The 13,787-nt window shown below is 38.2% G+C and overlaps 2 protein-coding genes and 1 long non-coding RNA gene across 6 annotated transcripts in view; 1 reads left to right on the top strand and 2 right to left on the bottom strand.

The window, feature by feature from the left end:
- emb (embigin) lies at positions 1–10,961 on the bottom strand. The gene is made up of 9 exons (XM_033619867.2): positions 10,773–10,961; positions 6,670–6,747; positions 6,360–6,543; positions 5,414–5,496; positions 5,092–5,228; positions 3,908–4,069; positions 972–1,089; positions 853–883; positions 1–763 (listed from the first exon to the last, which is right to left on the bottom strand). Exons 1-9 carry the CDS (start codon positions 10,843–10,845, stop codon positions 703–705), a joined length of 927 nt encoding a protein of 308 aa, XP_033475758.1. The 5' UTR covers positions 10,846–10,961; the 3' UTR covers positions 1–702.
- LOC144464255 (uncharacterized) overlaps positions 7,673–13,787 on the top strand; it is an 11,817-nt gene continuing 5,702 nt past the window's right edge. Inside the window, exons 1-4 of one of the 3 annotated variants that reach the window (XR_013492009.1) lie at positions 7,673–7,921; positions 8,023–8,157; positions 9,112–9,155; positions 10,880–11,081. This is a non-coding gene — a long non-coding RNA (uncharacterized LOC144464255). Of the gene's footprint in view, positions 8,158–9,111; positions 9,156–10,879; positions 11,082–11,630; positions 12,072–13,787 lie in introns of those variants that run through there. The other 2 variants (XR_013492010.1, XR_013492008.1) reach the window with 2 other exon arrangements.
- malt1 (MALT paracaspase 1) overlaps positions 13,037–13,787 on the bottom strand; it is a 16,623-nt gene continuing 15,872 nt past the window's right edge. For both annotated transcript variants that reach the window (XM_033619865.2, XM_033619864.2), the window contains one exon: positions 13,037–13,713. In XM_033619865.2, the coding sequence (XP_033475756.1) occupies positions 13,222–13,713 (492 nt within the window). In that variant the 3' untranslated portion in view covers positions 13,037–13,221. The remainder of the gene's footprint in view (positions 13,714–13,787) is intronic.

Below are 13,787 nucleotides of genomic sequence, written 5' to 3' on the forward strand. Positions count from 1 at the left end.
ACAGTGGTTTGTGTCATTTTAATTTGCTTGTTTACACACAGAGTGACACACCTGTTAGGGTTAAGTGACATAAGACACACAGATAGACACGATTACAAGAAAATATGACCCTTCCAACCTTCGTCTGATACATTAACAGGAAAAAGACACACAAGCATCTGCATATATAAAGATGTATCTCTACACAGAGCAGGTTAGGCACACGTTACTGCAAAGACAAACTCTAAAAAAAATGACAGGAAGTTGATGCAAGCACAGTATGACAGGTTAGTTAAGTGCTTCATAGGAGTGTAAGGCACTGCTCACAAACAATGGTGCATAAAAAACAGAAGTAAAGAGGAGCTGAAGTTCAAGTTATTGCCAAAAATGAGAAAATGCACTTCCTTTTTGAGAATAAGGTGTCAAAGGCATATTGAGTGTGTGAGTTTTTCCACAGGAAGTGGGTGCACACAAGGCTATAAACACAGAGGGTAAATGCTTTGAGCTTTAAACCGTCACGACAGACTGAAAATACAAATCTTCCAGTGAAACTTTGTGTAGTAATTAAAGGAATAATTATTGAGTGGTGGTTATTGCACTTTGTTTGGTGAACTCACTCATAAAATAGTTGCTGAGATATTGCTCCATTGCTTCACATTTGTAAATTAGGAAAACATGTTTGTGAGAAGCTTAGATCTGTGGGATCTGTTGGATTTGAGGTCTTTAAACTTTCCGCTGTCTCACTGAAGAGCTTTCCTCCGGTCCGTTATTTTCTCCCTGAGTCCTGGTGGGGACATACAAAATATACATCATGAAAAACTACATCAAACTTCAAAACATTTACATCTCTTGCATCATTCCCGTAGTACTCACAGTGTGTTTGTTTGGTCAGTCGTCTCATTCTCTGTGAACAAGCCAGATAATTACAAGTGAATATAACATACAGTAAAGTGATAGACATAATCCAGAGCATCCCCCTGCTATCTGAATACCTGTGGTGTTGTTTTTCTTGGCCTGGGTTTTCTCGTAGAGCAGAATGGCGACGACCAGGATGACCACTTCGATCATGATGGCAATGAAAGGCTTCAGAGGCTCAAAGAAACTGATGACCTTCAGCAGCCGTGGAAACAATGTTCAGATGTTTTACTCAAGAAACAGTAACAGTACAAGACTGTAAAAAATACTCCATTACAAGAATAAGTCCTGCATTCAAAACTTTACAGGAGTATCGTCAGTGAAATGTATACTTAAAGGTCCAGTGTGTAAGATTTAGGGGGATTTAGTGGCGTCTAGCAGTGAGGAACGCACATAGCAACCAGCTGAAACTTCTCCTGGTTAGAATTTCTTCAGTGCTCATTGTTCAGGAGGTTTTAACCGGGAACAGAATTATTCGCAGAGGTCTCTTCCTTTCCAAAACAAACAGACCAGGGGTCTCATTCATAAACATTACATACACACGAAACGAGGCCTGAAAGAAAAGTTGTGATCTATAAAAATAGACTGGATGGGAGAAACTTTGACCCATGCTTACGAACATTTTGGAGACAGGAATTTGGCAACGCAGACAGTGAGGTGAAAGCCTGAATGTAGAAATTGTTGAATATTTTTTGGCACACACCATGTTTGGCTGCTGTCCATACATACTTTTTAGTGTACATCCTAAGCATGGTTTCATTAATGAGACCCCAGGTGACTTAAACCGGTAGAACACTGAATAAAATGGGTTCATGCTGTTTGGCATGCCCACCACATGCTAATGTGTGCTCACCTTTTTTCTCTGATTACTTGAGATGTAGGCGTTCAGGAGGTTTTTACTGACAGCTGAATTATTTGCAGAGGTCTCTTCCATAATTGGACCCAGTGTTTTAACCCGGTGAAAACAATGAATAAATGCTGGAAATGAGCATATAATCACAGGCGCCAACATGAAAATGGGAAAATGTGAATGACCTTATCTAGAGCCAGTGTTTGGTTTGCCCATTGTGGACTACTGCAGAAACATGCCAGCGCAACATGGCGATCTCCATCAACGAGAACCCACTCCCATGTAATAATAATAATAATAATATTAATAAACTTTATTTATAGAGCACCTTTCATGCACGAATGCAGCCCAAAGTGCTTGAATAAAGCAATATCAGAAACAACAAAACAACAACAGTTAAAAACAACACATCAATTTAAACAACATCAACAAAACAATAACAGTGATAAAAAATAAAATCAAATCAACCCGTATTAAAAGCCAAATTAAAACTACAACTAAAAGACAGGCAGTGGAGGATCTGAGAGTTCTTGTTGGGGCATAATAAGACGGTGCTAAATTATTTAAGGCCTTATAAGTGAGTAACAGAACTTTAAAATCAATCCTAAAAGAAACAGGCAACCAGTGCAATGATGCAAGCTGAGGACTAATGTGATCTCTGTTTTTTTGTATTTGTTAAAATCCTGGCTGCAGCGTTCTGAATAACTTGTAGTTTCTTCAGTGACTTTCTAGGGAGACCAGTAAAAAGGGAATTGCAGTAGTCCAAACGGCTAGTGATAAAAGCATGTACAAGTATTTCAGCATCATCCTGAATTAAAAAAGGTCTAATTTTGGCAATGTTTCTAAGGTGAAAAAATGATGTTTTTGCAACTCTGTTAAAATGATGAATAAAATTAAGATCAGAGTCTAAAATCACTCCTAGGCTTGTAACATGTGATGTAATCTGCTGGGACAGACTGCCAAACTTTGAAGTTTCTGCCTTTCTTCTAGTGGACCAACAAGTAAAATCTCTGTTTTCTGCTCGTTTAGCTTTAAAAAAAAATTGGCTCATCCAGATGTTAATATCTGTAAGACAGGAAAAAAGACTGTTTAACACACTAGGGTCTCCTGATGAAACAGAGATAGGCCTATATAATTGCATATTATCTGCATAACAATGATAATGTACGGGGCGTCGGTGGCTTAGTGGTAGAGCAGGCGCCCCATGTACAAGGCTGTTGCCGCAGTGGCCCAGGTGTCTGTGATACAGAATCACCTAGGCTAACAAGAATTTCCTGTCAGACAAGTAAGAACGAAACCAGTCAAGCACAGCACCAGAAAGACCCATCCATTTCTCAGGTCGATAAATTAATATGGAATGATCAACAGTATCAAATGCAGCACTCAAGTCAAGTAAAAAGAGGACAGCAACGTTATTCGAGTCAGCTGCAATTCTGAGGTCATTAACTACTCTTAATAAGGCATTTTCTGTACTGTGGTTAGTGCGATAGCCAGATTGAAATTTATCCAATAAATTATTAGTGTTAAGATGATTAAATAGTTGATTAAAAACAATTTTCTCTAACAGTTTACCGATAAAAGGGAGATTTGAATAGGCCTGTAATTGGCTAAGTCACTAGTGTCGAGATCAGGTTTCTTGAGCAAAGGTTTCACCATGGCTGTTTTAAAAGCAGCAGGGAAAATAGTGTATTTTCCCATTCTAACCTAGAGGTCTGGGTCCTCCAGTGGGTCACAAGATAAATCTGAGTGGTCAGAAAATGATTAATTAGGTAAGAAAAAATAAAAACAAACGCAAATTTGTGTTCATTACTAATCTTTGGGTTGTTTTTCTTGTGAGAGACTTTTAAGGCTTTGAATCTTGAAACCATGTGAGAAGTTAAAAGGGGGAGTGTGTTTTTGGATAAACTGCTAACAACTCATAGACACTGAAATGTGACAAGTGGCCTTGAGTAGTTTTTGTTAAACTGCAAGTCACAAACCAAGAATGTTTCATCTTTGACAGTGTTTTATATTTTGCAATTTGTTTATTTAAGTAAAATCTTAGAAAGGTAACAAGTAATTTAAATGTTCGATATATAAGTAAACGTATAGCCTAAATACCCTTAAACTAGAGACACTCAAGTCGAGCACAGTATTTGTGTAAATGTTCTTTCCATATCTGACCTTCAGCTCCACGTGGCTCATTGAGGTGCTGATGGCGTACACCGCACCGCAGTAATACAAGCCTCCATCAGCTTCTGTCAGGTTGTGCACCACCAGTCTGGTCTTCCTGTCTTTGTTTTTAATCTCATAGCGGTGAGGCTCTGCAGCAGCAAAGATCTGCTCCTGAACAAACATGAAATGACTGTTTAAACACCATGTATTTTTTTCATGAGGTGTTGGCTTTGATAATCTGTCAAAGTAAAACGACAAAGTACATGTGAGGGTTTTTAAATTAAGATTATTTTATATTAATACATGTTGAGTTTATTTCCAGTTGTTTTAAAGTGATTTCTGCAGGATTTTTTGACATGGCAAGATTATGACTGACGTCCTCTGTGATGTTCAGTTTTAACTTATGTCTTACGTGTAGTGTGAAAGTAGATGGACCTTTCTTCTTAAAACTGAGCAGCCTTTAGGCCTGAATGAAATACTTAATCTGTCCTGCTTTTCAGAGACATCTGCATGTACCAGCACGGCCCTTTTGGACATGCTTTGTCCTTTTCCTTTTTATTCTGTGTATAGTTGTGTGTTTTTGTATATTTGTTCTGCGATCATACATCAGTGTTTAAGGATGTTGTAAATAGTACAATAGTCATAGGTCAGGCTTCTGCTCCTCAGAGTGGATCTCATCTAATTAGTGGCACACTCTGACTGATTCATCACACCTGGTAGTAATCTGTCTGTCTATATATGTTCTGTGAAGCATTCCTGTCAGTAGCACTGAAACGTTTGATGCGGTTTTGTTTTTTTCTGCACTTTGAGCGCCTTTCTTTTGTGCATGGATGTCTTAAATTTCCTCCTTATCCACAGAGCAAGACAGCCATGATAACTGAGGTAAAACTCAACACTGGAAATGTAAAAAGTCATTTGGTATAGGGACAATACAACTTGGCAAGTTTGGGTTGTTAAATGTAAAGGCTCTGCACACATGCTCAGGTGTTTTCATTTGGACTGACTGCTTAGAGTCAAGTAAAAACACCTGTGTTTACACCATGAGTGTGTAGGGGATTTAACCACACATTCATCTATATTCCACTGACCCCACAAACAAAAGTTGATGGTAAAACATATGTTGAATTGGTGTCAATTCAAATGTCACCAGTGACACAAATCTCACAAAAAAACACTCCAAACAGCACACCTACCTTCTCTGTACCATTTGCTTTATACCAGTTCCAGGTATTTGGCTTTGGCTTAGTGTCCTCCATTTTACATGTGATCACAGTAAAGTCCCCCATGTAGCCGACTATCGGCTTATCTCTCACCTCACCGATCTTTGGAGCTGGTGGACAACAAGGAAAAAGAACAGTAATGATAAAAATGAATCTGTATATCCTGCATTTTATACCCTTTAAACAAAGTGTAAATACTGATATTCATAAATTACTAATCATATTCACAAATACTGGCTGTGAAATGTAAAATGTGACAGCCTACATATAACTCATGAAAGGATGTGATCTGTACCTGCCAAAACAAAGTCTATTTTGGCTTCATTTCCAAACATGCAGGTGTAATTCCCGAGGGTTTCTTCATTGACGATGCTGAACCTGTAAAGCAAAAATAAATCTTAATTTTAATTCTATACCAAAACATCCCATGTTAAATTTAGGATAAATGTTTTTTTTTTTTTTTTTTTTTAAATGTCTGTAAATAATTTGTGATTCTTTCATCAAAACATAACTATTCTACAATAATGTGTGTTAGCCTAAAGGTGATTCATATTACAATATAAATAAATTAAATAGGCTAAATAATAACATAAATAATAATTCAAATACAGTATTTATTTTCATCTAAATAAAAATAATTCTAAACTAAATTTAACTACAGCTGTAGTAATGGACTGGCAGTGCAGACCAATAAAAGTCAGTCATCATCTCAAGTTTTCAAGCTGCTTTACATTAAAAAATATACATTTAATTTAATGTTAGTAGTTAAAAGATATATATATATATATATATATATATATATATATATATATATATATATATATATATATATGTATTATTTATATATATATATGTGTTCTTTGGATGTATAAAATCAGGTTGTTGGCCACCTCAAATTATGTGTCCATTCCTCAATTACCCTGAAAGTTATATATATTCCTTTGTGTTGGTGTGAGTATTGTTTAAACAGATTAAAGTGGTGATGTGTTGGTATGCTGGGTGCCGTATTCCTCTCTGATGCCCTGTCTGTCGGTGCTAGATACATGACTGATTCATAACTGATATGTTATCTGAAGCCTAATCCAGCAACAGTTTTCTGTGTAAGGATTTAAAGGCCTGTCCCAAATATAGACTCATTAATTTCAGTGATTTAAGCAAATAATAGCCCAGGCTATTAATTGAAGTTTTACAGTAAATGCATTCTCTGGAGCTAATGGATGAAATCATGAACACATACTCACACTCGTTTGAGATTATACTGCTCGTTCTCCAGCTGCACTGTGACACGGCTGTTGTTAACCTCGTCCCCATCTTTTCTCCAGAACCCAGTTATGTTTGGTAGTTTGCTCTGATCACCTGTCCAGGTACACTCCAGTGCCAGATTGACAGGGTTCAACAGTTCAACCTTCTCCACGTGACTTTTACCTGCATGGAGAGTTGAAGCACAGATGCAATGGAAAATCAGAACGTGTAAGCTTTGATCACACAAGCGGACAAAACACCCATCTCTGCAGTAACACCACGTTTACAGTGAAAATATTTGAGGTTTACCTTTGAGAACAACGCTTCTGACATCTGTTGGCAGGGGGCTTATTGGAACCAGTGGAGGGGGCGTTGGACCAGGTGTCTCTGACAGGAAAACAAACAACAGTTAAAAACCTTGGTGTGGCTTTTGATTCACCTCTGTCTTTTGATGCTCACATCAAGAAAATCACTCAGAAAGCATTCTTCCATCTCTGCAACATCTCAAAGATCTGTCCCTTGCTAAATACCTCAGATGCAGAAATCTTAGTTCACGCCTTTGTTTCATCTAGACTTGATTACTGCAATATCCTCTTCTCTGACCTACGACACTGCAGCACAAACAAATTACAACTCGTTCAAAATGCAGCAGCCAGGATTCTAACCAAAACCAGGAAATATGATCATATAACCCCAGCTTTAATCACTCTTCACTGGCTCCCGATCCAGTCCAGATCAGACTTAAAGCTGCTTTTACTCACCTACAAATCTCTACATGGCCTAGCACCCCCATACTTATCTACCTCACAGTCCCTAAAGTTAACAAAAAATCAGCAGGTGGTAGAGCATTTTCCTACCGTGCCCCACTTCTCTGCCGGCTCCCCCAATCAGTTAGGGAAGCAGGCTCCATTGACATCTTTAAATCTAGACTAAAAACCTATTTATTTTCCCAAACATAGTACAACTTAATAGCACTTTTGCATAGGCTTACTTTTATTTATTTTAATTGTTATTGTAAATAATTGTGCTTATATATAATTTGTATTTTTTATTTGTAATTTGTATTTTTCTAATCTATAATTGTAAAGTGTTTTGAGACCATGTTTATGGGGATTTTACACTTTAAATAAAGCTGAATTGAATTGAAACAGCCTGTTAGCCAGTTAGCAGCCTGTTGGCTAAGCTAGCACACTGTCACACAGTCTCTCCAAAATCCACCACAAAAGTTCTTTTTTTTAGTATTGAGGCAAAGTCAGGACCGAAATATTACAGAGGGGAGGAGTATGTCGGATATCACGGAGATTCCCATTGGAATGAATGGACTTCTGGATGCCTCCTCTCTCTGTACACACACGCGGCACAAAGCCGGTAGCGCGATTTCGCGTCACACGCTTTCTCGCGAGAGTTTATTACACTGACCGACTGATGGCACCGCGATAGCCAATCAGCATTGAGATCCTCCGGGCTGTGTGAAGCTGAGGACGTACTGGCGGAACTTCATTCAATGATTCGGCTTATATATTCGTGCCTATGAAGCAAGTCAGTGTGACGCACAATAAATGTACGTTTTCTGTAAATGTTTTTATGTTTTATAGTGTATACAAAATAGTTTATTTATGTTTTTATTTTGAGGATATTATTTCTGTGAGAAAATGTCACCAGCAGGAGGCAGTGTGGCGCTGTGCTTCCCCCGCTGACCCTCTTCTTCTCAGCGGTCTCCTGCTTCTCCACGAGGTTCAGTTGTATTGATACAAAGTGTTGGTCGCCTGTGTCTATCTTTTCTCCTGTTTTCTACAGGTTTGTGAAATGTTAAACTTGCAATACTACATACACATGTTGTCAAACATCTAAAATGTGTGTTAGGGCGATTTTGTGAGGGTAGTTAGTGCATTTATATGGGGTTTCTGACCAGTAGACCAGTTGTTCTTTGAATGTGACCTAAGATGGCGCCGGTGTTGCACAGGTGTTGCAAACTTGTAATTGATCAATGTAAAACGCAAACGTGGTCTGGATTTTGGCTGCAGCACATTTAATTTGGATTAACTAATATTAAATTGATGTCACAGCTTGTTTTAAATTACTATATATGTAATAATGTAATGTGTTTAGCTCCCTAAAAGGTTAAGCTACTTTGCAAGTTTTGAGCTCATATATTTCTTCTAAACTAACATGCAATTGTCATTACATCAATTGTTTTATTTTTTAATTTTACACTAAATATGAGTTTAGGGAACATGTAAAAACTGGCAAATTCTACATTTCTTCATATTGTTTTCTTGAGTATTGTGGACTAAATGTAAACACAGGTCAATCTATAAACTCAATGAGGATGAATTAATAGAGTAGTAAACTGGTTGGGCTCCATTGTTTTTGTTGTAAGGAGATAATGTGTGCTTGTAAACGGGAAAAAAACCTGTAATCAGTTTAGGTATTTAGTTTTATTTCTGGTATTTTTGCATGTTGGCAAATAAATTCCACGGAGCAAAGCTGCATTGAACTGAAGTATCTGTCGCCTGTGTCGTATTTTTCTCCTCTTCTACAGGAACATTATCTGTATACAGGTTCTCAGTCTGAGTGTTCAAACTTGCGTTAGTAATAGAATAAGAAAATCTGCATTGCATGTTGGTAAGAACACAACATAAGTCGATGGTCAGCTGTTGGTCAATGTGGGGCTGTCAGTTAGCATCTGTTGCCCTAGTTGGTATGTTGTGTCCCACGCCATTGGCCCTCATTTGCTTTCTTTTTTTGCAGATTCAAGATGGTGAGTCTGCAATTGGCTGTCGGTGTTACATAAGGTAAGATTATTTTTCTTTGGCCACTGAGCTCTTTAGCAGAAACAAGTTGTGATATACAATTTTTTTCAATTTTTTTCTCCACCCTCCACCCACTGGCTGTGGAAAGAGACCTGGATATAGCATTGGAGGCGGGGCCCCATTCATTCCTATGGAAGTTGTACAGTGGCGCATGAAGCCTAAAATGATCAACTGACATTTATAAAAATACCCAGATGGTCAGCACTGCCTCCGCACTGTGCCATCCATAGAGCAGGTGCACCAGAGACTTCCGCCGGCCGGGCCAGCTACTTCCAATTCAGCACTCTTTTAACTTGAATGGCGAAAAAATGATTTAATACTGCGGCTCTTCTAGACATATGAAATGTATCGGACCAAATGGATCAAATCCCAATAGTGAAATGTGTCATTTTAAGGCAGTGACGGTCAAAAAATGTACCCACTGATTTACAGATGTCTCTTATGCTATGCAAGTCGATGAGAGAAAGTCTTTTTGGGCCACAGGGCATCACGTGACGATGTAATTACAATTTTTGACCATGACAAAAAAAATGGCTTCAAAGCCCGGCGCACTTCCTAGTGGCCTGGAGCCAGTTGCACAAAGCACCATAAGTTTTCTCCTTAAGTATGACACTTAGGCTAAGAGTTAATTTTTCCTAAGCTGAGGGGCTTACTTAAGGTAGCTGCTCAGAATCCAGTAAAACTGTTAAGGCATTTACTGCATTGGAAGATTTTATAGTGGTAAATTACTACAGTTTCCAAGGTAACCATTTTTTTGCTTGTGCTCAAGCTTGTGTTACCTTAAGTCTTCTGTGCAATGATTAAACTAACTAAGGGATTCCTTAAGTATAAGACCATAATTAAGCAAACATTTTAAGGAAACATGAAGGAGAAGACCTGTTTTGTGCAGCTGATTTTATTTTAAGAAAGCCTTAACATGGACTTCAAGGGAAATCTCATCTCAAGGTGTGTTGTGTAACCGGCCCCTGGCTTTCATAGATTAAAAAAAAAAAACACGTAGCTTTTTCCACATGATTGACATATTTTTTAAGAAATTTAGAAGGATTATCTTGGCAAGTAATACATTTAGGAGAGAACATTTAGAAAATGTATTACTACAAAAATACACTGTCTCACTTGCCTCTCAGGGCTTCCGTAGCACGTAGCCACAGCAGATGGTAAATGAATGGCAAGTATGAAACTTAATGCATTAAACTGATCAGTTTGCCTCAGTTAAAATCCCTGTGATATCCATGATCACAGCTCTTTAATATAAAAAGTATTTTAAATCAGACCTTTTTTTACACATTGGTATTTATTTTTAAATCCTTAAATAAGTAATTGCTCTTGGTTTTAATGATGAGTCTCAGTGTCCGGTGATGATGCAGATGCTGTCTCAGAGTATTTTTGACCCTGACGTAATAAAGAAATAAACACTGACTATCAGCAACTTCAAATCAAAAATATGGCAGATACAGTAGAACGTGATGGTGTGGGAATCCTGTGCCATTTTTCTTCTACACCTGACAAGGTTACACACCACAGTGTGGGGAACAGAGAAGGCAGAACAACATTTCAAGACATCCACAGAGTCAAAATTAAACCCAAACAGTCATTTACTTGTATTGATGTGTCTGCAGGAGACGAGAAGCAGGAGAATCTGAAAAAAGAGATGCTTCCAGGAGGCTGACATGATTATTGTCCCTGTGTCCTCTCTCTGCCGCCAGGTTTCTCACGCGTTCTCTCTCCTGTCTCTGCCTGCTGCATCGTCTAAAAACCACCACCGGCCCCTCCTCCCTCAGCTGCACAAGTGACGCAGCCATGATATCACCCTGCAGCCTGTGGGTGGCTGACTCCATCCATTATTCAATCGGACAGGGTTCCTATCTGCTGTGCTGCAGTGGCCATGGCTATGCATGGGCATAACATGTACGCTATAAACACTCGTGTTCTTTAAAAATGAAATGTTGATCTGTATGCTAAAAACATGATGCTGTTGTGTTGCTACCGTGCAGCCTCTTGCAAGGTGCCCTTTCATAATATGGGAGAGGACATGACCTGACAGCCATTGTGAAAACAGCCAGGGGTGGAAACTAAATACTGTAGCTGATTTGCTTTCTTACACCGTTGCTTTGTTTGAACATACTCTTAATCCAGACGTCTATTTTAACTAGATTTTAGATATTATACTCTACATTTATAAAGGCAAAAGAGAGGGCCACAAAAGAGACAGTTTTCAGAGTGCTTCTGCTTGTGTAGGGTACTCCAGCCTTCTTTCCACTCCTAGAAACAATCCACATATGCAATATTTATAATAACACCCAGTTCAACACCCTCACCCTCAGGCACATTCAGTTCATGCTACATTTGATACGCTCTTCAATTAAAGGGACAGTTCACCCCCGAATTAAAATACATTTTTGTCCTTTTACCTGTAGTGCTATTTATCCATCTATATTATTTTGGTGTGAGATGCAGAGTGTTGAAAATATCCACCATGGAGATGACATAAGAGAGCAGTTGGGAGAAGAGTATCAGAGGGAGCTGGAGGAGGAGAGGGAAGTCCTGACTCTACTGCCATCCTGAGGGGACCAGACACTGATATTTACTAAATAAAACTGCACAAATAAAGAAAGGCTGTGGAGGATGAAAAATGACTTGCGTATCAATAAATAAATAAGGAACCAGTAAGTAAATAAAAAAACGTAAAAATAAATATGCGAATAAAAAATAAATGTATAAATAAATACAAAAACAAATAAATGTGTAAATAAACAGGAATACAGGAATAAATAAAAAATGTATAGATAAATATGCAAATAAATGTATAAATTAATATGGAAATACATAAAAAAAATATGAAGAAGTACAGGAATAAATAAATGTAGAAATACACAGCAATAAATAAATACAGAAATAAAAGAATAAATAAATGTTAAAATAACTATGGAAATAGATTAATGCATAAAAAACAAAACTGATAAACAGGATAAATAAAAGAAAACGTCAAATTTATTTCTACATTTTGTACATCTACATATATTTTTTTCTGTAATTTAATGAGTTATTATACTTTATCTGCATTTATTATTCTTTAACTATATATTCCTGTATTTATTAATATGTTAATTTATTTATTGATACTTTGGTAATTTTTTGTCCATATGGCACGTTACATTTTTGTTGAAAAGTTCAATATTTGTCTTGTCTAACCACACAGGCTTCTCTGAATGTTGTGTAGCAAATTTTAAACGAGCTTTTCAGTAACAATATGATGCACCATGTGTGGAGGAGAAATAGTTCTGTTTATGAACCTAAAATACTGTACCTACAGTGAGGTTCATAGGTGGAAGCATCATGATACGGGGCTGTGTCTCTTCCCATACTATCAGTAAAATCTACATTATTAGAGGGAAGATGAACGGAATGAACCTTGAATTAAAATCAAGGTCTGGTTTTAATTTAATATGAATAGCTGCATTGGAAATATATTTAATGAAAAGAAAGTTGACATGTTGGATACTTATTTCCCCCACTGTATATTATAAAATGCCTGAAGATATTTACTCTAACTGTACAGCAGAGGGAGCTCCTCCAGCCTCACCTTCCTGACGAGTTTTCTTTTAGACTAGTTACATGAAGGAATGTTTACAATGCTGTTCTTGTAGTGAAGGCAGATTGCTTCATCCTTTATCTTCTTAATCTTAATGCCTCTTTAATTTGTGCATGTGGCTCATACTTTTAAACAAACGTTTCTAAGAGGTACAGCTCTGAAAAAATTATCAGACTGTCAGATCTTGACGATTACCATCCAGTGCCTTTTACTTTTCTTCAGTTAATTATTGGTAAATAGACATTTACAAAACATGACTGCAGCAATCATACACTGTTTCAGTCTTCCATTTATTTACAAAACTCTTTTTAGTAGAAAAGTCAGTATACAGCTTGTCGAGGCAAATAATGCTTATATCTGGAGGAATATAATATTCTAAACAACATGTAACAGGAAGAGCAGCAGTGTTCCAGATACAATGTCAGATATTTAAAGCTTTTCTTCTGAGCAGCAGCTTCAAGGCTGTTGAAGCTGCAGACTGTTGATGAACACAGTCTGCAGCTCGTTGATGTCGTCAGTGGTCTCTATGGGGATGCTGAACCTCTCCGGCGAGGTTGAAAGTCCACCAGCTGAGTCGTACGCAGCATCGTAGCGAGGTTGGCTGAGGTTGTCGTAGTAGGAATCCCCACAGCCTCCCACTGCGCCCTGGTGGTGCTCGTACACGTCCAGGTAGAGGTGTTGTGGTGACAGGCGGCTGTAGTCTTGGGCCTGGTGCGACCCGTGGTGGAGGTGGAGGCGGTGTTCGGGCCCCGGGCTGTGACAGGGGCTGTGGGATGGGCTGTGGGGCATCATGCACGTCTGCAGGCAGCTATTTCGCCTCATGGCACGGTGCAGGTCCAGGCGGGCGATCAGCGGCTTGCCAATGTTGATGCTTTTGGTCCAGTGGACAGATTCATCATCCATGGCGGTGAAGGTGCCCTGAAGGCACACGGTGAAGACCAGCTCCTCCTGTTAATGTTGGGTTAGAGGAGAAATGGTAGTATTAATATTACCAAACTAGAAAGGTTATTAGTCGGCAAGAT

This window comes from Epinephelus lanceolatus, chromosome 9 (assembly GCF_041903045.1).
Source record: "Epinephelus lanceolatus isolate andai-2023 chromosome 9, ASM4190304v1, whole genome shotgun sequence".
Taxonomy (NCBI): Eukaryota; Metazoa; Chordata; class Actinopteri; order Perciformes; family Serranidae; genus Epinephelus; species Epinephelus lanceolatus.

Excerpts from the sequence above, each read along its gene's own strand:
- emb (XM_033619867.2), bottom strand. The coding sequence starts at position 10,845 with ATGTCAGCCTCCTGGAAGCATCTCTTTTTTCAGATTCTCCTGCTTCTC. Across the intron at positions 5,497-6,359 it reads CAGTATAATCTCAAACGAGT|GTTCAGCATCGTCAATGAAG; the intron begins GTGAGTATGTGT and ends TTTGCTTTACAG. Across the intron at positions 764-852 it reads ACTGACCAAACAAACACACT|GACTCAGGGAGAAAATAACG; the intron begins GTGAGTACTACG and ends TGTCCCCACCAG.